Source organism: Lepidochelys kempii, chromosome 8, assembly GCF_965140285.1.
Source record: "Lepidochelys kempii isolate rLepKem1 chromosome 8, rLepKem1.hap1, whole genome shotgun sequence".
In the NCBI taxonomy this organism is placed as follows: domain Eukaryota; kingdom Metazoa; phylum Chordata; order Testudines; family Cheloniidae; genus Lepidochelys; species Lepidochelys kempii.
This window is the reverse complement of record NC_136387.1, coordinates 4,918,107-4,945,169: the sequence shown is the minus strand read 5'-3', so window position 1 is coordinate 4,945,169 and position 27,063 is coordinate 4,918,107. Positions and strand designations below refer to the sequence as shown.

Here is a 27,063-nt window from a genome sequence, read left to right as displayed (position 1 = left end):
CAGCATGGTTGAGGATCAGGCCATTGACTTTTTTTGATCGGCTCTCTCCGCCGCTGCAGGTTTACCGACATTGTGTGTGTGTGTCCCCCTCCCGCCGCAACCCTTCTGAACCATTGGCGCCCCTGGGTCCCTGGCGCCCCAACCTTTTTCGCCCGAGGCCCCCATCTCCAACCTCCACCTCTTCTGGCTCAGCCCCTGCGGGGGGGGGGGGACGCGGGAGGGCAGGGACCGACCCCCCCGCGAACCCCTGAGCGCCCCCCCCCCCGCCGAGTTCACTCTTCGCTCGGCCGCGCGAGGGGGCCGGTCGGTACCATTCACGCACGCCGGGCCGGGGGGGCGGGGACGGGCGTTGGAGCGGGCCGGGGGGGCGGGGCGCTCCGGGACCCGCCCCCGCGGTGGGAGTGGTAGCGCCCGCCCCCCCGGAGCGGAAGTGGCCGAGCGGCGGCTCGCCCGAGCTCTCCGGCGCGGGCGCGCGGGGAAAGTTGGGCGGCGGGTCGGGCGCGGCGGCGGCGGCGGCGGCGGCTCCGATGCGGCGGAAGCAGAAGCGGCTGCTGCAGGCGGTGGGGCTGGCGCTGGCCGCCCTCGTCTTCCTGCCCAACGTGGGGCTCTGGGCGCTCTACCGGGAGCGGCAGCCGGAGGGCGGCCCGGGGGGGGCGGCGGCGGCCGGAGGGGAGGCGCAGGTGAGCGGCAGCCGGGCGGCGCGGGGGGCTCCGTGGGTGCTGGGGGGAGAGTCGCCCATCGGGGCGTGGGGGGGACAGCGGCTCTCCCCGTGGGTGCTGGGGGGAGAGTCGCCCATCGGGGCGTGGGGGGACAGCGGCTCTCCCCGTGGGTGCTGGGGGGAGAGTCGCCCATCGGGGCGTGGGGGGGACAGCGGCTCTCCCCGTGGGTGCTGGGGGGAGAGTCGCCCATCGGGGCGTGGGGGGACAGCGGCTCTCCCCGTGGGTGCTGGGGGGAGAGTCGCCCATCGGGGCGTGGGGGGGACAGCGGCTCTCCCCGTGGGTGCTGGGGGGAGAGTCGCCCATCGGGGCGTGGGGGGACAGCGGCTCTCCCCGTGGGTGCTGGGGGGAGAGTCGCCCATCGGGGCGTGGGGGGACAGCGGCTCTCCCCGTGGGTGCTGGGGGGAGAGTCGCCCATCGGGGCGTGGGGGGGACAGCGGCTCTCCCCGTGGGTGCTGGGGGGAGAGTCGCCCATCGGGGCGTGGGGGGGACAGCGGCTCTCCCCGTGGGTGCTGGGGGGAGAGTCGCCCATCGGGGCGTGGGGGGACAGCGGCTCTCCCCGTGGGTGCTGGGGGGAGAGTCGCCCATCGGGGCGTGGGGGGGACAGCGGCTCTCCCCGTGGGTGCTGGGGGGAGAGTCGCCCATCGGGGCGTGGGGGGGACAGCGGCTCTCCCCGTGGGTGCTGGGGGGAGAGTCGCCCATCGGGGCGTGGGGGGACAGCGGCTCTCCCCGTGGGTGCTGGGGGGAGAGTCGCCCATCGGGGCGTGGGGGGACAGCGGCTCTCCCCGTGGGTGCTGGGGGGAGAGTCGCCCATCGGGGCGTGGGGGGGCAGCGGCTCTCCCCGTGGGTGCTGGGGGGAGAGTCGCCCATCGGGGCGTGGGGGGGCAGCGGCTCTCCCCGTGGGTGCTGGGGGGAGAGTCGCCCATCGGGGCGTGGGGGGACAGCGGCTCTCCCCGTGGGTGCTGGGGGGAGAGTCGCCCATCGGGGCGTGGGGGCTCGATGAGGGGAGTCGTGTACAGGGGAGTGGAGGGCAGTGGCTCCATGGGGGAGGAGCCCCCTATAGGGCCGGGGGGGGGCAGCGGCTTTGTGTGGGGATGGGGAGGGAGTTGCCTACAGGGCGGGAGGGGGGCAGTGACTGCCTCCACAAGGGGTGGGGGCTTAGTCACCTATAGGAGCGTGGGGAACAGCGGCTTCATGTGGAGATGGGGGGAGTCATGTATAGGAGTGTGGGGGCAGCGGCTCCTACCATAGGGACTGGGGAGAAAGTTGCCTATAGGGCATGGGGGGCAGCAGTCTTTGAGGGAGAGGAATGGCTGAACCGGAGCAGCTTGTTCCTATACGGAGCAGAAGGCCTCCTAGGGGGTGGGGAAGTTGCTGCCCCTGTAGGGGCAGATTCCTGTATAGGATGGATGGAGGAGGAGGCGGTCCGGCTGTCCCTGGGCTGGATCTGGGAAGGGGCAGAAGAGGGACGCTCCTCTTCCCTGTTTCTCCCTATGGGGGTGGGGTTGATGAGGCTGCCCCCAGCCTTCCCTACTCCCTGCTCCTCATTTCTCTCTCCCTTATGGGGTGAGGGTAATGTTTGGGCCTCAGATGCCCCACCTTCCCTCTCTCTAACCCTCTTAGAAAGTTGGGGATTGGAGGGGGGAATAAATATTATCTGCTTTTCTTACCTCCCCTAAGGGGGGGAGGATGAAGGGGGCAAGCAGTGGACTCCTGGTGCCCCCATCCCTGTATCTCTGGGAGGGTTAGAGATGGGGGAGGCCCATCTGAATTTTCTCCTTGTCCTTTGGGAAGGAGGGGGAGATAGGGGCCACATTCACCTTTCCAAGGAGGTGGCAGTGATGGGGAGTCACGCACTCCTTTGTTCTTTCCGTTTTGTTTAACGGGGGGGGGGGTGTCTTCCATACCTGACCCTTCAGTGTCAAAGTAGCTTTATCTGGCTGAGTGGAGCTACCTCACTACTTGATTGTAGTCCTCTGAGTTCCCTTCTTTGTCCCATTCTTGGTTTGTTTTTGTGTCATTAAGACGGACTGGGGCTTAAGGAGCATGAACTATCAAATCAGGTCAGCTTCTCCATTGCAAGGCTGTCTTTGTTCGGAATAACTTATGCTCTTGGGTGTCTAAATCTTTACCTTCCTTGGAGACTTGGCCATGAAGGTATAGAGACTTGTAATCCTAGCTGCTCCTTAGTGAGGAAGAGAGAGAGAGAGAGCGCTCTCTGAGGGAGGCTCAAAGTGGAGATTTGCGGTTCCATCCCAAAAATAAATAATTTTTCAGATTCAAGTACTTGGTAGAAGCCTTTACAATACAATATATTGATACAGGCATGGTTAGAGTCATATCCTTGTGGTATTCTTAGCTGATAACAAAGGGAACCTCTCCATGTCCGCTTATATAAAACATACCATGATGCATGTATGTGCTGTGACTTCTGACATCTGCAGAGTTTTTTAAGAAATATGCCTCGTGAATATTAAATTGCTGGGGGGGGAGGGGAGGGGATAGCTCAGTGGTTTGAGCATTGGCCTGCTAAACACAGGGTTGTGAGTTCAATCCTTGAAGGGGCCATTTAGGAATCTGGGGCAAAAACTGGAGATTGGCCCTGCTTTGAGCAGGGGGTTGGACTAGATGACCTCTTGAGGTCCCTTCCAACCCTGATATTCTATGATTCTATGAAATGCTTGGAGTTCCTGCTGCGGCTGCCTTATGTTTGCACTTCAGTTGTAGAGCTCTGTGACAATAAAAAACAGGTTAAACAGGTTAAACAGGTTAAAAAACAGGTTAAACACATTGCTCTATGACTTCACATAATTTGCTATTCTGTCAAGAGGGGAGAGATGTAAAATCATGTGTCCTGTTGGAGGAAAAGGAAGCTGGCTTTTAACCAAAAGAGAGTCTAATTTCTGGTTGGGACATTTCTAGCTATGCTTTTAGAGACTGAAAATATGGTGAGAATTATCCTAAATTGCTTTTTTATTTTGATCTTTCAGAATCATCACTGTAGAATTGCCTTAATCTTGGATTAGCAATGAGCCTGTGAAGCTCCTTTGAGGTGGTCTGCCACTACTTACCCCTCCCCCCGCCCCATATCTTTGAGTTCTCCATATGTAAGAGTCTCATGTTGCCCTTATTGAACAAAAAGAAAAGGAGGACTTGTGGCACCTTAGAGACTAACAAATTTATTTGAGCATAAGTTTTCGTGAGCTACAGCTCACTTCATCAGATGCATTCAGTGGAAGATTTATATACATAGAGAACATGAAACAATGGGTGTTACCATACACACTGTAACCAGAGTGATCACTTAGGTGAGCTATTACCGGGGTGGGGGGGAACCTTTTGTAGTGATAATCAAGGTGGGCCATTTCCAGCAGTTGACAAGAACGCCTGAGGAACAGTGCGGGCGGGTGGTGGTGGGGGGATAAACATGGGGAAATAGTTTTACTTTGTGTAATGACCCATCCACTCCCAGTCTCTATTCAAGCCTAAGTTAATTGTATCCAGTTTGCAAATTAATTCCAGTTCAATAGTCTCTCGTTGGAGTCTGTTTTTGAAGTTTTTTTGTTGAAGTATTGCCACTTTTAGGTCTGTAATTGAGTGACCAGAGAGATTGAAGTGTTCTCCAACTGGTTTTTCAATGTTATAATTCTTGACTTCTGATTTGTGTCCATTTATTCTTTTACGTAGAGACTGTCCAGCTTGGCCAATGTACATGGCAGAGGGGCATTGCTGGCACATGATGGCATATATCACATTGGTAGATGTGCAGGTGAACGAGCCTCTTATAGTGTGGCTGATGTGATTAGGCTCTGTGACGATGTCCCCTGAATAGATATGTGGACACAGTTGGCAACAGGCTTTGCTGCAAGGATAGGTTCCTGGGTTAGTGGTTCTGTTGTATGATGTGTGGTTGCTGGTGAGTATTTGCTTCAGGTTGGGGGGGCTATATGTAAGCAAGGACTGGCCTGTCTCCCAAGATCTGTGAGAGTGATGGGTTGTCCTTCAGGATAGGTTGTAGATCCTTGATGATGCATTGAAGAGGTTTTAGTTGGGGGCTGAAGGTGATGGCTAGTGATGTTCTGTTATTTTCTTTCTTGGGCCTGTCCTGGAGTAGGTGACATCTGGGAACTCTTCTGGCTCTGTCAATCTGTTTCTTCACTTCAGCAGGTGGGTACTGTAGTTGTAAGAATGCTTGATAGAGATCTTGTAGGTGTTTGTCTCTGTCTGAGGCGTTGGGGCAAATGCGGTTGTATCGTAGAGCTTGGCTGTAGACAATGGATCGTGTGGTGTGGTCTGGATGAAAGCTGGAGGCATGTAGGTAGGAATAGTGGTCAGTAGGTTTCCGGTATAGGGTGGTGTTTATGTGAACATCACTTATTAGCACCGTAGTGTCCAGGAAATGGATCTCTTGCATGGACTGGTTCAGGCTGAGGTTGATGGTGGGATGGAAATTGTTGAAACCATGGTGGAATTCCTCAAGGGCTTCTTTTCCATGGGTCCAGATGATGAAGATGTTATCAATATAGCGCAAGTAGAGTAGGGGCGTTAGGGGATGAGAGCTGAGGAAGCGTTGTTCTAAGTCAGCCTTAAAAATGTTGGCATATTGTGGGGCCATGCGGGTACCTATAGCAGTGCTGCTGATTTGAAGGTATACATTGTCCCCAAATGTGAAATAGTTATGGGTGAGGACAAAGTCACAAAGTTCAGCCATCAGATTTGCTGTGATGTTATCGGGGATACTGTTCCTGATGGCTTGTAGTCCATCTTTGTGTGGAATGTTGGTGTAGAGGGCTTCTACAGTGGAGTTCATATTCTGTATCTTATTAACATTAATATTTAACATCTATTTGATGCATAGCAAAAATGTCACCAAATTTTGACCTGTCTTTAGTTTTGACTGTAAACTATACAGGGCAGAAACTATATCCTACTGCGTGTGTGGAAAGTCCGTGAGATATCTTGGTTGCTATTGAAATATTACTACTACTAACTAGTAGCACCCCCAATGTGTTTGCTGCTTTAATAGGGGAAAAAAGGTATCCTCTGTCTTAAGGAGCTCTCAATCTTAATAATACATACTGGCTTTGTTCCAGACACTAAAAATATAACTAATCTAAAATTCTATTTTTAATGTAGGAAAATAAAAGGAAAGATACTCAACATGTTGAGTAAGAGGCTGCTTAATCTCCTTACAGTGCAAAATAACCCTTTACATAAATAATCTCTGCAGCTGTTTAAATCAAATCACAGAATTATAGGGTTTTTAGAGCAAGAAAGAGTAAAATTATGTGCATGTGCAAACTTTGCAGGATCAAGCCCTAAGATAATAGCTCCTGTTATCACTGAAAGAAATTATCCTGGAGGAGAAAGTTGGTTATATTGGCACAAATAACTTCAGATGCAATTAAATTAAGGCAAAAACTGTTTTGTTATTAGAAAAGGAGTACTAGTGGCACCTTAGAGACTAACCAATTTATTTGAGCATAAATTTATTTAGTCTCAAATTTAGCCTCTAAGGTGCCACTAGTACTCCTTTTCTTTTTGCGAATACAGATTAACACGGGTGCTACTCTGAAACCTGTTTTGTTATTGTCATAGATTTAGCCTCTAACTGATTAAGAAGTTTTATTGGACACGAGGGTGCCTCGTCACATTTCTCTTTTGGCCTCTCCTCCTCAGTGCTGATAAATATTAATGGTTTTGTCGTCTTTATTTATCAGCTTCCAGTTTGTAAATCAGATAGTCTGTCTGGTATTCTCCAGCACTGCTGTCTGTGATGGAGCCAGATCAGAGAACTGATTTGTTAATAGTAAAGCTTGTAACTTTGTAGAAGACTTTGCTCCCCAAAAGGCTGTAGGCAGAACAGGGAAAAATATTTGCCTGTTTTTATCTTGAATTTTGGCTTTTCATATAGTCCCATTTTATAAAAAGGCTTAGTGGAATATGAAATGCCTTTAATGTTACATTAAATTGAGCTGTTCAAAAAAACCTGCCTGTCTTATTCCTTTTTAGGTAGGATATAACGTTTACTGCTATCACTTGTTTTTTTTGTTTGTTTGTTTGTTTTTTCCCCTCAGAATAACTGCACAGGACAAACATTCAAAGTAACAGTTGGATTAGAATATAAAAAACAGTTCCAGGAACACACACAAGCATTATCAGTGACTTAAATTCTAAATTGTACAAGGGATCTGTCTGGTTGTCTTCCATGTGCTGTTACCTTTAGCATGGCAACAAATCAATACAAGGGATTTTACCCTGTTTAATCTTTCTAGTGGCTGATAAATGTATCAGGAAATTAAGTATTTCGGAACCATGTAAATATATTCTAGGAAAGATTATGCTAAATTGTTGCCATATAAATGAGTAGACAGCTAATCGCTTACATATTTTCATGCTCAGGTGAAACATGATGCTGGCTGAAAAGAATATTGATTTAATAAAGCAGATTAGTTCTGCTGGCATTCATTATTTTTTCCGTTGGTTTTGTTTTGGAGCTCTTAATGTAAGTTTTTATTCTGGTGTAAGAGGACAGGGCCACAAGAAGTCACTGGCTTTGCAGATGTTGGAGGCACTAATGTAATGAGTTATACTTACAACTGCCTGTTCAGAAGCATCATTATACCATGTTATATTGGTATAACTGCTAATCAGAAACTATAAACTAAGAAGTCTATTGCTTCTCTATTCCTTTGTTTTTGTAACTGTGCGACTGGAGGGCTCTTAACATAGGAACATCAAGTGGGGACTATATAACCTACAGGTGTTCTGTCCCTTCTGTTGGCAACCAACAAGGCTACTAGTCCAGTAGGTTTTACATTCTAGCCTCAAATTTTATAAGTGAACTGGTATGCAAATCTCAGGATGCTCAGGTAATAAAGTTTGTAAATCTTACCATGTATTCATCTTTTTTTCTCACTTAAGCAAATGTATGGTAGGTCAAACAGCGTGTGCTGCAAACTAAAAGATTTCCCAGCCACGAGCTCTGTCATAACTGTTGCTTAGATTAGAAAAATAGGGATGCAAATAGGAAAATAAGGTAACGTACACCTGCTAAAAACAAAGTATAGCTGAACCCCACAAATCCACATTTAAAATGGTCTCTTGGATTTGGTTTTTATTTTAGCACAGAAAAATGAGATTTCACTGCTGTGCTGGGAACAGGGCGAATGTGAATTTCTTGATGTACCAGCTTCCTATCTTCTCAATAATGCCTTGAAGTCTTTCCCCGTTTCTTTATAGTTTGCAGACGTTACCACTCCACATTGGTGGTCCTCCTGCTAGTGCAGGTTATTGAGGTTCTTCTGTATATTTGTTAGGTGTTGTCTCGTTGCTTCTAAAAAAACTTGACATACTTGCCAAAACTTAAAATCTGGAAGTCTACAATGGGTTTCTCCTTCACTGTTGGGGAATGGAGATTCCGCTGGTGGTGGTTGACGAAGGTTAGGATAGCTGAAATACTGGTGTTGCATGCAATAGAAGTGTACTGTGAGCACTGACTGTTATCCACATGGATTTGTGGGCTGCTGATTCATGCTAGGTAAATACTTGTGTAGAACCAGTCTTCTAATGGTCTAAATTGTAGTTCATCATTATACCTCTTTGGTAACAGTCACCAGACTCTCCTGTCTGCAGAGTGTATCATAAGGGAGTATAGGGTTTTTAAAACGCTGTCTCTTTTTCCCTCTAATTTATATAGAGTGTAAGTAATCTTCAGGGGAAATTTTCAGGGGCAAAAACTTGCTTTTTATGTATTACTCAGAATTTGCCAAACAATAACAGTACCGGTATTATTATGAAGTAGTTAATATGATGTCTGTGCAGCTTTTGTTCTCAAATAGTGTGGGTGCTTTACAGAGCAACCCTTTAGCTGGTTGTAGCAATAATATTTACTCTCTAAATTCACTTGTATGTGTGATGGAACTATATAAATCACATGATTATTCAGTTCGTTGCCCTCCACAGTTAGTACAAAAGAGTAAAGCAAAGAACATCCACCTTTTGACAGTTTGGCTATTTTCATAAATAAATTTATTGAAAACTTACTTATAATTGAAAAATCTAGTTGTAAGTAAAAAGCTTTCCCTGGTGAGTTTGGGAGACTAAACTATACATTTTAGCAAATGTTTGACTTTAAAAGGTTTCCTATGGTTGCAAGGATGACCTTCCAATTGTGAATGGAAAATGAAGTGAGGCAATGTCTTCCTGTATCTGTAGCCAAACTATGGTGTTACTGTTGTTGCTGATGTCTCTGTCAAGAAACCAAAAAGTAAAATTAAAGTGACCCTACTATTCCAAATCCTGAGCAGCTGTGAAACTGTCAAGAATTGTCAATTTCATGCTGCTGCTGGGAAGGTCTCTGAGCAGTAGCAGTGGAGTTATTCACAGGGGAGGAGGACCTAAGCAACAGTAGCTGGGTGATGGGAGGGAATAGCTGACATCCTGCTCCATAACAAGAGCCAGTGGGGTCTGGAGGAGAGAAGATAACTTTCTCTTTTCTGGCAGCTGATGGGAAATGGAACTTCAAATTGATCAGATTCCTGCTAACCAAAGCCTGATATGAAAGACCTTCGAGCAGGGTCTGAAGCAGTGCCTTAGCAGAATCCAGCAGCTGTCCCAACTACTGGGAGGTGTCCTAAACCTTGTTGAGATTCCATCACTGTTTACTGTACCTTTGGCTAGCCCAGTACCTGATAAAAACAGGAGTTGAAAAGTTTCACTTTTGTAGCCAAGAATTTTTACATCCTGCTCATGGGGACTGAAGTCCAAGTGCTACAACTAAGCAAACCTGTTCTGAGAATGACTCTTATTTTCAGTATGCTGATCAGCAAAGATCCCTTGTTTCAGTGTGATTGTGCAACAGGGAGATTGTTCTGGATCTGGGCTTTTTAAGCATCACGGATGCTTTATGACAATAAAATGAGCTTTAGGTTGTAGCTACAAGGCTAACTTTCCACAGTCGTTGCTACTGATGAAGCTACAGGGGGGTTTGGAACATCCAACTGAGCTGAACCATGGACCAAAATAGAATTTTGGACTGAGACTGGGGAGTGAAAAATTGCACTTTCTGGGATTTCTTCTTTCTAGTTTTGACATGCCAGATGACTCTTCTTAGCTGAGACAGTCATGTAGAGAGAGGAGAACAGGTGGATTGTATTTCAAGCACCTTATGTTGCATGTGCTTAAAATGATTACTATTCCTTCTGTTCTTTGAGGTCCCTTCCCTTTATTAGAGATTCTGGCTCAGTCTTTAGTCACTTTAAATTGACTTAGTGTACCGCTTAAAAAAACAACTTCACTGATGGAAGACCTTTTCTTATGATGAAGATAGTTTGTAAAACTGTTCTGGCTTGAATCATCTGCTGTTTACATCATGTCACTGAACACCATATCATGTAGTTGTCTTTCTGTTTTGCTCTGAATATGGATCATATGTTGACAGTCAAGATTTATGTACAACCAGACTTAGTTACAAATTCACTTCCTAGGTAGTTTATCAGCACTTTTGGTTGATTGAGCAGTTGGTGGCAGCTTACCATCAATGGCCATTCTTAAATGTTGTATCTACTGAACCTGCATAGAATATAATGAAGTTGACCCCAAAAGTTCCCTTCAATACCTGTAACTACAAATTCTTTATTACCTTCCCCTTCCCGACCGTTAAATATAATTATGTCAATGAAAGTATAACCAGCAGCAGTGGATGTTATCCGAACACTTGTACATATAAATGTCATGACTCAACCTTTGCAGGCAAAAGAAACTTTGGACATTTCATGTATGAGCAGATCCTGTTTGACCTAAAAACTGAGGACGTTGATGTTACTACTTGAATCGTCGTCTAAGCGCAAGTGTTCTCTATTCCTGGCTTGTTTGTGCATAATCTTCCCGTCTATTTCACCTGTACAAGTTATAGAGGTAGCCTTTAAGTCCTTTCTGAAAAGTCAAATCTTAGCAAGAGATGTTACACAATAACACTGTGCCTGATATGTCACTAGAAGTAGAATTATGTGCTGCATAGGGTTCTGTCAGATTCAATATATTTCTTAAATTAAAGCAAAGATAGTAAAAACAATTTGGCTATATACCAACATATCTATGAAAAACAGCTGTGAAGCTAATTTGGTACTTTCCCATCACCTCCTTCCTTAATGCAGAGTTTTCACTTGTAGGCTTGCATCTACACCAAAAGTATTCTGTACTTGTTTTTCAATAACAGTGCAGCTGCACTAAGGTGCTAATGTAGACAGGACTCAAGTATTCTTTAACAACATGTGAAAGAGGTAGGCCCTCTCTATATTGTATTTAAGCTACTGCTCCCTTTGATGTAGCTGCACCATTGGTGGAAAACTTGTAGCAGTGGAGTTGTTGGAAGACAACTAGGAGAAGTTGGAAATTATCCTTACTGATTCTTATTTTGACTCTGCCGAAAGAATTGCTAATGCTTTCCTAAAATCTTGTTTTTATTACAACACTGTGGTTGAGTATAAGTGGCATAATTCAGACATGCACATGGCTCAGCATGTGGGCTGCACTGCTTCATAATGTCCTTAAGCACTCCAAGTCATTCCCAGCTATTGCCCCTCTTTATTTGACACTGTGAGTATTAAAACTCAGCTGTAGGGTATTACCCCTACATATCATTTGAAACTGGCAGTGTGCATGTGGAATAACAGAAAAGCAGCTAGTAGCTCTATGTAGTGCATTCTGACAGTCTTCAATCACATAGCTGTTACTAGAAGTTAACATAATTAGTATACAATATTACTGTATGTGCAAAGGGAACAGAGTTGGTGGTTTCCATAATGTCTGTGCATGTAAAATCTCTTAATAGTACATATTTATTTGGGTGTTATCTAATTTGATTGTGAAATTTCTTCTGGATCATTTTTCTCAGAAAATGAATGGAATTCTTCCATAGCAAAATAGGTGGGAACCAGTTAATAAACTTTACTTGGTGTAACTTTCTAGGTTCAGAACTTGCTCTGGAATGAGAAGCACATACCTCATCCACTAGCTTGTATGGTATTTAACTACCAGCCAGCAGAACCTGCAGGTATTCAGTAAGCTACTGTAGATTTTGAAGAAAGTGGTAGGAACTTATTGAGAATTGATATGTGAAAGTAGAAATCAAATAGAAGTACAGCGTTCAAAGTCACTCCCCTAGTTTATAACTAAAAGGATGCAAAAGAAATTGTATTGCAAATCAACTTTAACCTACCAGTTTTCATACATCTTAGCAATTAATTTCTTCATAGAGGAATAAACATTTTTTGATGGTGTAATAAGGTCTCTGGATGTGTGTGAGGAACTACTCAGGTTTGTCAGACTTACAGATTTCTTGTAAATAATAAGTCTTTCTTTTATAAACTGACAGAATTTTAATGTGCTTATGTGAGGCATTTCTGCAACCTTTTTTTAAAAAAAATCTCATGTTCTCTTTAATCATTGATTTTTTTCTCCTCCTAAACCTAATCACCTCTTGTAGTGTTACATGAGAAATGAATGCAATTACCGTATTTACACAAAGTAAATAACAATAACATAATTGGGCATAGTAATGGCACTTAAATTGATCCTCTCTTCTGAATGGATTGCAACTGTCCATCTCAAAAGATGATTGTGTAAGCACCAAAGCAGTTCAGTTACTGTGTCATGCTGCAGGGTCGTGCGTGGCTAAAACGTCCAATTCTTGAGCAGCAGTCCTTGCCACCCCTGGTGCAGACATAAGGCCCAGGTCCAGAAGATGAAACTAGTGCATTAGTGGTGCTTGAGGCCTTCTGTGTTTTCCTCTTAGCTCTCTCCGCTTTTCTGTGTCTCAACCACTTCTTCTCAACTTCCTGGTGTAGCACCAGGTGACTTCCAGTCTGTAACCTGTTGCTAGATGCCTCTTCCCAACTTGCAGTGTCCGTGTTGAAAGTTTTCAAATCCTTTTTGCAAACGTCCTTGCAAACCTGAGCCTACATCAATCCAGTGCTCTGGAGCAGCATCCACAAGTTCTGCATGCAGGAGGTACTTGGGAATGCACCTATCCAGTACATATGACAGCCAATGAAAATGTCTGTGTTTAATAGTAAAGGAGTCTTTATGGCACCTTAGAGACTAACCAATTTATTTGAGCGTAAGCTTTTGTGAGCTACAGCTCACTTCATCGGATGCATACTGTGGAAAATACAGAAGATGTTTTTATACACACAAGCCATGAAAAAATGGGTGTTAAAACCTTTTGTAGTGATAAACACCCATTTTTTCATGGTTTGTGTGTATAAAAACATCTTCTGTATTTTCCACAGTATGCATCCGATGAAGTGAGCTGTAGCTCACGAAAGCTTACGCTCAAATAAATTGGTTAGTCTCTAAGGTGCCACAAGTCCTCCTTTTCTTTTTGTGAATACAGACTAACACGGCTGTTACTCTGAAACCTGTGTTTAATAATGGTTAGGTTTGGCGATTTTGCTTTCTCAAGTACTTTGGAATCAGGAAGTTTGGTTTCCCATTCGATATTTAAAATACAACCCAGACAGCAAGCGTGGCAACTCTTTAGCATTCTCTCATGCCTGCTGTAGGTGAGCCAGGTCTCGCCACCAGGCACAATGCGCTCAGGATGCGTGTCTGCTAAACCCCTCATATTGGTGTTCAGTGTCCGTTTTCTGTTACCCCTTGTATGCTTGATCAGTTGATCAAATGTGGTGGCTGCCTTTCCAGTGCAAGAATTAACCCATCTCTAGATGACAAGCTCATCTGATACAGTTGATGCTAAATGGTGCACAACTTCTAGCATTGTAGTAGCTATTAAAACTTCTGGGTGCAGTAAACACATCTTTGTATCATAATCCTTGTTGTCTTTAGATTGATGGCTAGTCCAAATTCATCACAAGCTAATGCAAACCTGTTGAAGTTTCTGGAGCGCCTCTTCACCATGTGTGAAGAGCACTGTTCTTGGTGAAAAGAAGCTCTTTTATCAACAGGTGTTTAATCTTGCTTTTTTCTCTTAGATCGGCATAGTTGAAGAATTTTCCATCTGTTCTTGTATGGAGGTGTATACCTTGGGTGCTAGGTGAGAGAACATGACAAATCAGCAAAGAGAAACATATACTGAAGAGTGTTGGTGCTAAAACATATTGCTGTTTGATGCCTTCTGGATTTCAAAGCTACCATATTGATCTTCATATTGAGCTGTAGCCTTCATGCCATTATGAAATGGTCAAATCAGATAGAGGAGAAGTGAGGGGCAGCAAATTCTCTGTAGCAATTGAACAAGGCCCTTTCTGCTTACTAGGTCCAAAGCCTTTGTAAGATCTATGAAGAACTGCCACTTAGTCAGTTGGTCCCCAACCTGTAGCAGTGCATGGGATTCTTATATCCTAAGTGCAGGACTCTGCACTTGTCCTTGTTAAACCTCATCAGATTTTGTTTGGCCCAATTCTCCAGTTTGTCTAGGTCACTCTGGACCCTATTCCTACCTTCCAGCATATCTACCTCTCCCCCCAGCTTAGTGTCATCTGCAAACTTGCTGAGTGTGCAATCCATCCCGTCATCCAGATCATTAATAAAAATGTTGAACAAAACCAGCCCCAGGCCCGACCCCTGGGGCACTCTGCTTGTTACCAGCTGCCAACTAGAAATCGAACCGTTGATCACTACCTGTTGAGCCCGACGATCTAGCTAGCTTTCTATCCACCTTACAGTCCATTCATCCAATCCATACTTTTTTAACTTGCTGGCAGGAATACTGTGGGACACTGTATCAAAAGCTTTGCTAAAATCAAGATGTATCATGTCCACCACTTTCCCCATATCCGCAGAGACAGTTGTATTATGTATTATCTTGCCTAATGCAGTGAAGTCATACAAGAGTAGGACTGAAAGGGGACCTCAATCAGTTATCTAGCCCAAAGAAGGGAGCTAGGTGCTAACGGGATGATTATGATCCATCAACTTTTGCGTTATGGGCCCAGCACACCTCTGCTGTTTTTATGGTAGTTGAAATGAAAACTGACGGACCATATTTGCCAATGCTTATTACTTTGTGACACCACTTCTTTTTAAAGCATACCAAAGGAAATGCTCTGTGCTGGAACATATGTTAGTGATTAGTGGGACCAGCACCGCAGGCTAAAATAGAAGGAGAAACGTGGCTCTGTGTGGAAAAGCTGAATGGGCAAAATATAGAACAAGGAATGTAGTGGCTTTTGAATTGGCTTAAATATATTTTTACATTATTCCTTTCATATTTTAAAGGTTCTGTCTTTTGAAATGGTATGTCTCTTGCAAGTCATTTCAGGTTTAACTTTCTTGAGACACAACATCCCCTTAGTTTTCCTGTAGATTTCTCTGTATATTGTATAAGTTTCCCTTTTTATAAAAACCCTGCCTTTTCTGCTGACCTTTGTTTTTTGCCCTTTGCATGAGTCATGACTTACGCTCCTGCTGTTTGCACTTTTCCTCCTCTGTTTACATGGCAGTGCCTTTAAAGCCTTGGAGAAGGAGAGACTCAGTACTATAGATTTGATGGAAGTATAGTGCAGTCTGGTGCCATGAAAAATTCTCTTCACCACCACACCCTCCCCCCATCCTCTCCTCTTAATTCTACTCAAGTAACACCCTTGTTTATCCCTGCCTTGGATTTCTCTTGACCAGAAGCTGCCAATCATGCTGAAATATGTTCAGCTAGTGTTCCTTCTGATATGTGCAAATGGGGACTGAAGGCTACTCTTGAGCTCTTGCCATCAAAGGTGAAAGACTAGTTCACTAACATACTGCACTACTTCCTGTTGCCTGTACATCTCTCAAACACTGAATGGCTCAAAACAGGGTATTTCTCTGATAAATCATAACAGGCCACATGTTGTGTTAAAATACGTTCTTGAATTGCTGCTTCTTTGAAATTTGTTTCCTGGCAAAAGTAGTTTTAATGTACAGCTTAAGTTAAAGAAAGGAACTTGGGGTTGGAGTAGCCTAAGGTCCAGATAAACTAATGTATTTCAAAAGCTTTTTTTTAAAAAAAATCCTCTCATCTGCTTGCAGCATTGGAAGAGGGGATTTCTGCTTTAGTCTTGCTACTGTGGATGCTAAAATGGGCATAATTTCCTCCTCTACTGCAATAGCAAGCAACTCATTTATTCCTAGCTAAATTCAAGTTATGAATTCATTAGTAATAACTCCTGTTTTGCACTCATTATCATTGTGACTTGTCTACCTACAAACTTTTCTGTACAGATCTTTCCCACTTAGCAGCTTTTGAAGCTTTTTCAGATTTGTTTATTGTACATCACATGGCTGGAGTCCTTTCCATTCTGGCCAATAACATGATCACTTATAAGTAACTCAATATTTAGGAATGTAGAAATAAACTTCCGGGGTTTGCTGGGAGGAATAATTACTGCGTGGGAATTGTGGGGATATCTGTAAGAGAAAAATGTACAGTATTCAAATGGAAAACATTTCTCTCACAAAGTAACTCCAGTTAGAAATATTACATTAGTTTAGACCCCTTTCTAATAGTCTTTCCGTAGCAAGTGTCTGAAGAGCCAAATTGCTTGCCGACATCTGTACCAAAAAAGCAACTTTCCCAGTAGTACAGTAATCTGACTTTATATTGTCACACATACTCTGCCAGCGTCATGGAAAGGAACATTGAGGTTTTCACTGGTAACTAAACCCAGTGCTTAAAGATCTTAGGAATTCTCAAACATCTAATGTGCAGAGAACATCTCTTAAGGTTTCATGATTCCTTTTTCCTTAAATCTTCTCAGTTGATAAATGAGATCCCTGCATCTAGATCCATCCTTAGCCTGTCAGAGTTGTGAAGGGAACTGACCTCTAAACATTTCCTTGTAATTGTTTGCCTGTTTAGACCAACAATAGTAGTAAAAGGAATATCCGCTTTCCTCATTTGTATGTCATATCTTAACAGTAATAGCATGGCTGCTATCGAATATTATTGAACTCACTGAAGTTAGGTTCATCACTAACTGTTGATGTGGAGTTCTAGTTGTCCTTGAAGGTAATCTATTTTTGAACAGCATTACCAGTAAAGTGGCCTCTCCAAAGGTTGCCACTCCTGGACATTAAAAGAAAGGTAAAGGCTATGATTGGAAAAGTAGCCATAAAGCATTCATTCATCCCTTCCTCTCTCTTTCAGTGATAATTAAATGAAGCTAAGGTATTTGTGTGTTTTTGCTCATTAGCTAACCTGATGCATTGTTAGGATAAATGTGTACATAGTCTCCAGCAATCTCATTATGTCATTATGGGCCCAGCACACCTCTGGATGAAATTGAAAATGAAAATTTTGCTTCTCTGTTCTATCCTGTCTTATATGTAAATGTAATTTCATCACAAGTTTATAGTGAATGATTCAATGTGAGTTTTTCACACGTGCTCAGTGCTGCTGAATTTATTCACTTAGGATTGATTCAGCTTTCTAAACGAGAATAATGTATAATGCATCGCTCTATTCATTGGATATGTAAACTATGTAATGAATCCTGTGCTTTAGGCAGTTAATTAAAAAGGACAAGAATTACATAAAGCGGGGTCATATCTTTTTTTCAAAAGGTTAGGTAAAGAGTTTCTAGAGCTTAAACTTTTACTTTTTGATCAGCCTCTTCTCAAGTATCCTATGGCTAATATAGGAGACCTCTGAAAGCTGCTGGGCAATAGGGTGCTCTTAAACATATTAAATATAGTCCAGCATTTTAAGTTTACAAGTTCATATCTGGAGTCTACACTGACTCTTGATATATCTGCTTCATACCTAAATTGTTCCAAATTCCTTACACAAGAAGGTCTCTGCTCCAAAGATCTTAAAATTTAAACACATCCGAACAAGACAGTACAAGAAAAATAAAGTGGGGGAAGGTGGAGGACAAGAGTTACAATCGGATCTTGTTGCTTGGAGTTGTCAAGATAGATGCACAAGTTCTTGTAAGCTTTTAATTTAAAAAGCTATAAGTTTTCTTCCCATTAGTCTGCAGAACCACCGAGACAGCCTGTAGTCAGCATGCAAGAGATTACTCTGATCTGCAGCCAAAATGGTGGAAACACTTAAACAATACCCTTCAGCAAAATAAAATCTCTAAAACAGCTTTCCAGAAAGAGTTATTGCAGCTGGAACAGTAGTCACAAATGCTGGCTTGTATTCCTAGAACACTGAACTTTTGGAGGGAAGTGGCTTAGCTTGCAGCAGGAGTTAGAGTCAAAAGACGGAGGCTTAGCTAAATCCTCTCTACGTAGAGCTGCGCCATCGCTGGGATCAGACTTCGGCAGCACCATAAATTCTTGGTTCTTTGCCATCGGCTTCTGTTTTCCCCAGTGCTGCCTTTCCCTGGGAGGTGATGAGTTGGCTGTGGGAGAGCACAAAAGAGGCTGGGAAGCCTTGTTAGTGTGCAAGTAACCATGCTGGGTGGGTCAAAAGTGAATCAGTCTAGGTAAGGTTTGTACCATTCCCTGGTCTAGCAAAATAACTTTTCTTGTTCACGTTTACATGAAATGAAGTATATTGGTTAAATGTCATGCTAAGCCACTAGATGTCTAATCAGCAAACTAATATTCATTTTTAGATCCACTCATGAAAGGACAAATTCAGCCTTCAACTTTCTGCTACAGAGGTAGTCCATGCACTCAGATACTGTGGTTCTGTGGCCAACATTAATATATAAAACAAATACGCAATAGAATCAGTCTAGTTCTACTGTCCAAGGGTTTGGGGTGAGGTGGGGCTGGCTAGTTTTTTATGGGCAGAAGAACTACCGCTGACTCCTCCCCACAAGTGGACTGTATAGAGGCATGGAAGACAGCCGTGGGATTGAAGTGGCTTCCATGGGGAAGCTCTGTCATGGGAAAAAGATATCCTTTTGTCCATCCTAGCACTACCCATGGCACATCTACCCAGAGTCCAGCCTAGCTATTTGGGCTTTGTGGAGCTAAAGATTCGCCTCCAAGTGCTAACTATGTTGGCACTTCAGCACAGTGGCATTATAATACAGTCGTTTTCATATTCTTTTATAGAGTGGATCACAACTTAACAGATTTTTGTGGACACCTTCCCGTCCGTTCATTGTGTGGACCGTCTCTCCTCTTTCCATGTGCAACTGCAGAACATACGTGCAACACCTCTGGCAATTACTTATGTAGAAGAGATTAACTAGGAGAGGATGTAAATGTTTTATTGTCTTTTAATGCAATTTAGCAGCTAGAAACCTTGAGAGATGGAAGATGGAGAGGTGACCAGCCAACTGTACTACACTTTTGCCATGGACTATAGTTAGAGAACCATTGTTGCAGTAATATCCCAGTTGCAGTAACATCTCAGTGTTGGTGAACAATGGACTTTCCCCAGCCTCTAACTGCTTTCTCTACTGAATACTGTTGGATATCTGCTTTAATTCACATAAGGTTATAATTGATGGAAGTTACAAAACAGCACTTCAGCAGGGGATAGTTTACTACTCAGTATAAACAGTCTGTCAATCTATTTATCAAATACTTGCCCAAAAAACAAAACAACAATAAAAAAGGGAAGCCTAAACCATCTCAAAATAGTAAAAGAAAAGTTCATCTGTATCCAGACAGGTTTTTTCCAAAGGCAAAAGATCATGTGAGCTTGACTTTGCTACAAATAACTAGCAATTAATACTTGTAATTCAAGCCCTCTGTGGCTATGGCTTGGGTATTGCAAACTTTATGAAAAAAATACAGTGAAAAACTTGTATGCACATCTTGGGGTAAGTAAGCATGATGACATTGATAAAAGTACATATATGTATTTTTACGACTCCACCATGTAATTGAAAAGTTAACAAATGACCTATACATACATTTTACTGACGGTGGTAGGCACCCTTGTGAATTGTTGGCTTTCCTCCTCCTTGGCCATGTGTGATCTCCGAGTATTTACACATGGCAAGCTTCCTTGGATGCTGTGTAACACATTCTATGGGACTCCCAACTGTTCTGAAAATGGTTTTAAATGCTGTCTTAATTAAAAATAGATTTAAGTTGTTAAGTTATTCAAATACATTTCAATCATTTCTTGAAGTCCATTGACAGCCAATAGTAAATCCCTTTCAAACTAGATCCATTCTTTACAGTCCACAGAACAGTGGGCTGCAGCAGTCAAGTCAGAATAAAATATATAATCTCTTCTTGCAGCCGTTTGGCATTTTGCAGACTGACACAGCCATTAACAGCCACTTTGGGGGTATTTACGATGCAGTTGTATCTCTTTGCTGATGGCAATGGATACAAGGCATATTTTAGAAATACATTCTATGTGGAACGTTGAAATTAAATCCCATGGGATGTGAGGTTTGATCTTAGATGGTGCTACTCAAGACAAAAATGGAACTCTGTCCAAGTTAGAGCCACTTAAAACCCTTTTTCCTGTGCAGCCTTTGACTGACTCTAAAACGTTTTGTTGATTATTTTGCATGACAGTTTCTACACTATTAAAAAGAAAATTGTCTTGTGTAGAATCTATTGTCACAAGTCCTTGGCAGCCCACACAGTTGCTGTGGTCAAGTATTTAATGTACTTTTAATGATTTGGGACAGCAAGCCCTTAAAAGGCTGTACCATAAATACAAATTGTACTGGCCTAGGTTTCGTTTCTATACCAATATCTGTGAAAAGAGCTTGCTTTCTCATTCACGTGTCATGAATAATGGAATAAGCCAACATCTAAACGTTGGTATATTTTCCTGTTTAGGCCAATACTTTGCTTTTTAAATATGCTAGTCTTATATGGATTGCGAGTGCATTTCTGTTGGCAGCCTGGTATTTCTGAGCCCTGTACACTTTAACACAGATTCCCAATATGGTTATGGGAGTAAGAATTGCCCCACTCTATTCACAATAGGTGGGAAGTGGCAGTTGCTTAAAAGCTGAAGCCCATTCTTCTTGGGCTCCTTCTAAACAAATGCAGAAAAGACCCAGTGTTGAGGGGGCTGAATTTGGATTGAGTCTGGGCAGGATTCTTAGCCTATAAAAATATGACTGCATTTGAGAGATGATAGGCATCAATCTTCCCAAACCGGATTTTTTTGGCTTGAATTGACACCGAATTTGTCTTCAAAATTGGAGCTTGAAAAAGCCACTTTGCCTGGGACCTGTAAACATCCTTCCCTGGTGAGTACTGTTAATTTCTACAGAACCTAAACTTCCATTTCTTTTTGTTGTTTTTAGCCCTTGTGGTTATGAAGATAACTTTCCAAATATGAGACCAAATGTAAGTCAATGAAATGCTGTATTCCTTAGTTTGTAGATAGACTTCCTCAGAGATGAAAGTAAAAATTGACTCAAGTTTGCACTGCTGCCATTCAGAACCTTTTGTGAAGCTGTGAAACTGCCAAGAATCGGGTCCGTTTTTTCGTGGAAAAACTGAGTAGTCACAGGGACAGGTTAGAGCCCAGCTCTCCAGTATAGGGACTGGGAATTGTTATATCTACTTGGCAGGACATTGTGGTGCTGTTGGACCACTTAGATAAGCCAAATATGTATAATTCATTAAATGTAAATCATTGATAGTTATCAGATGCAAAATGCAAAGAAAAAATTAACATATCAATAGCATAATATTTTACCCTTTTAATAATCTACCCATCCTGTCCTTTCTTTATCTTATCATCTTGCCATGCAATTACTGTTATGCATAGGAGAGCCTGCTAAGTCGTCAGACAATGACAAAGTGTTGCTGGCAAGGTTAGGACTAGCTGGTTATCCCACTTTTAAAATTAATAATGACCCTTCATATTTACAACCAGTCCTAGAACTGGTATGGGAGGTAGCTCTGTTATACATCTAGGCGTGCTAGCCAGGATTTTTAATTGAGATTAAAGACTTCCATCATGTCATTGTTTAAAGGTAATTAAGTGACTGCTGTTATCTACATGCAACTGCTTAAAAGTTCATCTTTTTAGAAACCGGGGGGGCGGGGGGAGAGAAGGAGATTTATTTAAACCTTCCTAAATTTCACAGGGAATACCATGGTATGTGTTTGACCTCTTCTGCCACTTTCTTTGATAGCATCTCATTATAAAACTTCTCACCTGGAGATGAAGTCAGTTTTCTAGTTTTAGTGAGTCTCCCCTCCTGATTCACTTTCCCTCTGTGTTCAGTATAAGCCCAAGAAGGTTTTTAATGAATTGCTTTAATTTCGGGAAAATTCTGTCTCCAAAGCAGCAGTGTGTTTTGATTACTGAGTGGGGAAAAAAAGAACTAGATAAATTCACGGAGGAGAGGTCCATCAGTGGCTATTAGCCAGGATGGGCAGAGATGGTGTCCCTAGCCTCTGTGTGCCAGAAACTGGGAATGGGTGACAGGGGATGGATCACTTGATGATTACCTGTTCTGTTCGTTCCCTCTGGGGCACCTGCCATTGGCCGCTGTCGGAAGACAGGATACTGGGCTAGATGAACCTTTGGTCTGACCCAGTATGGCCATTCTTATGAGGAGAGCTGGCCTAAGTCTACCTTGTACAGCTTTTCTTATTTTTAACTGTCACTTCCTTCTGATCAATAGGTGACCAAATGCTGATGGAAGTTTCCTTGGGTAGGAGAAATGGATCAGACTCTCAGGGGTAAAGGGTCAACTTGTACACACCCCGAAGAATCTTAGTCACAGGTCTTGTGAACGTATTTGCAAACTATACACACATTCAAAAGGAAACATTCACATATTGTTCTGTGAAAAATTCCTATTTAGCACTGGGCGAATATATAAGCTATGAGCCACAAAAAGTGTAAAGGGATGCTATCACCTTGAAATCCAATCTGTTTCAAAAAGACTAGTTTCAGATATTGTGTCAGCCCATGAATCCACCTGCCAACTTCTTTGCAGTCTCTTCATTACTATTTTAAAAACACTTTTAAACTATTAAAAAAAAATGCTTGTTGCTACATTGTAACAAACCAATCCAGCCTCTCCAAGTGTCTCGAGTAGACCAGTGTAGTGTAAGTGTCAATTGTTTTCCTCCAGTTTTGGATGTTTTCACTGGGAAGACTCTACTAGCCTGCAAAAAAGGAGAGGTTACAAATAGGAAAATGTCTTCCCCTTGTAGGAGGTACTCACCCATATTGGTGTTGAGACCCCATGGAAAACAGTATTCCCATTTATGGGAAACTGAGTTTTGGAGTGGAAAATATATTGTGTATAGGATATGGTTTTTAAAACTTATTGGATTGGAAGATGCTTCAATGCTGTCTTAATACAGAATAAAACTAGCAAGGCTTGTGGGAGTAGGGAATTTAAAAAACAAACAAACACATACTGAAAAGCTCATGAAGTCCAATTAGTAGAATCCAATTCATGGGACTTTAAAAATTTAACAATAAGTTACCTTATAAAGTGTAGATCACTTGAGACTAAGCTAAGATCAGGCATATGGTTTTGATTTTTCTGTTCAAACACTGGCAATATTAGGGCCAGACAACTTTATTTTCCAGATGTTTTAGACATTATCACTTCTAAATGGGATTTGACAAATGTCTTCTGGAAGCCAACTGCTCTGTAAATATTGTACGTGCTGTATTATGAGGAAATGGTAAAAATAAAACTCTTGAGTCAAGCTTCCCGTGTCTGAACCCAGGAGCTTTACCCTATATCCTCCTTTAGGATTTTTTCCTGCTGAACGATCTTTTGTGATCCTGTAAGATATTGACTTCACTTTATGGGGACAGCCGAGTTTTGGGGACAGATGCCGCCGTGTATCTTCTAACAGGTTAAAGTGACAGTGCCTCCTTTCACAGCTTTTAAATGTGACTGTGATTTGTATGGCAAGGTGGTCTGTGACTGGTTCAAGACACAAGATCACCCAGCTCCAGATTAGAACACTCACAATACACAGAGGCATGCTAATATCTTGTCACTAAAATAAAAATGTTTAAAATTTTTCAGTCTGAACACTTAAACGCTGCGTTATTTGAGTGTGTCATCGTGGCTCTCACTGTAGGGTGCGTATACACATTGTGCGCAAGCTCAGAATCTTTGAATAGCCGTATCCAGCAGGACAATGTATGTGCTTACTGATCCCGTGGGAGAGCATAAAGGGTGGAGCAACCCCAGACTTTCCTCTGTTCCGTCTTACTGCCCATGGCAGCAAGACAGAACCTGGACTGTCAAACCACCTCTCCTTTTTGTTCTAAGTTTCTTTTACTAAACTTTTTGTTGGTGGTTCTCCCCCACTTAAGAAAGGGGGAGACCCCACTGTACAGCAGCAGCGTGACTCTTAGCAATGATGGTCTGTAAATCTACTAGGTTTAATCCTTTTCCTTCCTGTTATGGCCTAATGTCCTTAATCAGTGGATGTGGGAGATGCCTTTTCTGGCTCAGAACACATTCATAATAGTGCATCTGCTGCTGCTCCTCATCCCACATCTGGAAATGCCAAGAAACAATGCATTCTCCATACTGGAACCAAGAAGACTGGTAGATGGGGCACTGAAAACAGACAACACACCTCTGGTTCCAGCGCTGGGAAAAAACCTGAAAGGGTGCCGAGGCTGTTGGGACCAGCACAGAGATCAACACCAACCACGTCACTGTCTACATTGGTGCTGATCTCTGTGCAGAGCATGGTGTGTGCAGTCCTCTTCTGAGGCTGAACAGTGCTCCTGAGCGGAGTCCCAGTGTAGCTCAGTGTTCAGCAAGATCATCCCGCAAGGGGGGCCTGATGCCGCAGATAAGCTCTTGAAATCCTCTTCGACAATGAGGGGTGGGGTCAAGGCACCAGCAGCAAAGAAGGCTTGAGAGAAAATTGTACCAGTGTTGACAAGAACACCTGCCCTGGTACCAATGCTGGAACCAAGGACTTGCCTTTCCCAGACCTGAAGTGCGCCTTTGATGAACCTCTTTCACTCTGTCACTCAAACCGGTGCTGGCATCAGTCCCACCATAAACACTGAAACTGCATCCATTTGTGCCTCCATTGCAAAGATCTACTTCTCATCATCACTAGGCCATTCCTCCTCCCCATCTTGAGCAGAGCAAGACTGTACACCAAGGGTATTTTGTAGAGCGTGGCAGGACTGGCAATGGAAGGGCCAGACTGCGGGTGATCAATACCAGTACAATCTGCTGCCAAGGCCATACTGGCCTTATTAGGGACAGCTTTCTTAGAGATCATGGAGGGGAGCCTCCCTCACACCTCCCAGTGAAGAGATCTCTGTTGTTGTTGGCATCAGTAGCTAAAGTGACTGAATAGCTGAAACTGGAGGCACCTTTTGGTGAGGTAACTCTGGGGACCCTCCAACTGCCTCTCCACCTAAAAAAATTCTTTTTCCCAGAAGAAGCAGTCACCCTGGCACCAGCCATCTAGGGCTTTTGAGCCTTCCAGGAGCTGCTCTCAAGGTTGGCAGGCACATTGATTGTTGAGATGGTGATTCAAGGAAATGGCCATAAATTGTTTGATATCCTCAGTGCCTCTTTGCCCACAAGAATTGCCCTTCCAGTCAGTGAGGGTCTTCAAGATCCAGTAGAAGTCTGTGGTTGGCATATGCAGGCCTCACTCCTCCCCACCTCGTAGCAGGTGGAAAAGTGCTACCAAGCCCTATATAAGGGTTTTCAACATTTCTGCACACATCTGACGCTAGGATTATACGTCTCTGCAGTGTAAGACCGGACTCGATCCACCAAGGGGACTCCAAGATAAAAGGACCTTCTTGGCCAAAAGACTTATTTGGTACCCCTCCAATTTCACATCACAAATTATCAAGCCCTGTTCATGTAGTATAATTCTTTGGAGTGGAAAAGTGTGACCCTCTTCCTTCCTGTAACCCCCTCAATGTTTTCAGAGCCACCGTCAGATTCTTATATTTATATTCCAGTATCATACCCAGAAAAACCTTCTGGTACCAGACATCTCAGACAGAGAACACTGTCTGCTTCTCATGGTTGCCAGCATAAGTATCTGCTCAGAAAGCAACTGCGTTATTCTCAGAGACACCCATCCTACCTTTTTCCAAGAGGCAGCTGATTTGGTGAAACAGCCACACCAAAAGCACTTGGGAGTTGACCTTCAGAAACCTCCTCTGCCCTTTCATCAGACCTGGGTAGGTATAACAGCTGACTAAGGAGTACTATACATCACTGCCCACAGCTATCTAATTAAGTGTACATAAAACTCCCCAGTTAATAGTGATCAAACTTTTTGAAATGTACTTCTATCTTTGCCAGCAAGGTTCCCAGAAAGTCTGACCGGGAGAAAAGAGGAGGGATTGTGTTTTTAAATAAAACTTTTCAGCTCTATAACTTTTGTGCAAGGGTACTCTTTTGGTGAGCAGATACGTTAGTGTTTCAGAGCTAGGTGTCTTTATACGTACAAGCTAGGGCTGCAGCTAATTTGTACAACACAAGATGGCTAAAGGAAATCTTCACTCCCCTCCACTATAAACTCAAGATCCTTCTTCAGACTTTCTATCTAAGCTTGCTCTCCTCCCGATCCCAGTATCTGCAAGGAACTGGGGAGCCACAATTCCAAGAAAAGATTAGAGATGGAAGCATCAATGGGTGACTACTTGAGCAGGGACTGAACGTTTTGCTTGAAGGAACATGACCCCCTGTGATCCAGCAGGGAACGTATCAAATGAAGTGCAAGCCTAATGATTTGGACTTTGTAACTTCACATTAGTGTATTAAAACTGCTTAGCCATAATCCTCCTAGCAAATCTCTTTGTGCTTTGAGACTGCAAACATTCATAGCTCTATGCTGGTTTTGAACATAGACTGGTTTGACTGACTTGTTACAGCTGAACAAAGGCATTCACTGGTGCCAGAGAGAGGATCCAAAAAAGCAAATTCCTCTTACTTGTACAGGAGCTGAAAATGCTTCCTTGCATCAATGGAAATTAAATAAAACATCCAGCCAAAGGCTTTGGTTTTGACCCTTTCCAGTCACATAGTGGTATCCGTAGTTGTATGTATCCTCTAGGAGCAGGGGAGTTCTTTAAGGAAAGCTTGGACTGACCCAGAGCCATGAGCTGTATCCTCTGGGCAGGACGTACTTCCTTGGCTCAGTGAGCATTTTAGAAATGGGCTGAAGTTTGCTGTGTATATAATCAGCATCTATTTTTTAATGACTGCTTCTTACATGAGACTGGTCAGTCATTGGTATCAATGTCCTATTTTGTCGCAGTTGCTTTTGATTTGAACCTATCACTGTAGTTTGTTTATGTAGTGTAGAGCTGTTGAGTGATGGAACAGTGGATACCATCTGTCATGTAATAAGAGTAAAGTCAGGCATGTTGGTCGAATAGAGTATCTCCTGTGACTGCAAAAAGGGCATTGGGGCTGGATGATAGTTTTTGAGAGGTACAAGACTTGTATATCTGATTTTTGTGTTGTAGAGAATC

The 27,063-nt window shown here is 43.3% G+C and overlaps 1 protein-coding gene across 2 annotated transcripts in view; it reads left to right on the top strand.

Annotated features, from left to right (window-relative positions):
* The first annotated feature begins 439 nt into the window (after nt 1-439).
* The window catches only part of GALNT10 (polypeptide N-acetylgalactosaminyltransferase 10), a 122,212-nt gene continuing 95,588 nt past the window's right edge, over nt 440-27,063 (top strand). The window contains exon 1 of one of the 2 annotated variants that reach the window (XM_073355269.2): nt 440-680. In XM_073355269.2, coding sequence (XP_073211370.1) covers nt 528-680 — 153 coding nt within the window. In that variant the 5' untranslated portion in view covers nt 440-527. Of the gene's footprint in view, nt 681-10,471; nt 10,635-27,063 lie in introns of those variants that run through there. The other variant, XM_073355270.2, reaches the window with a different exon arrangement.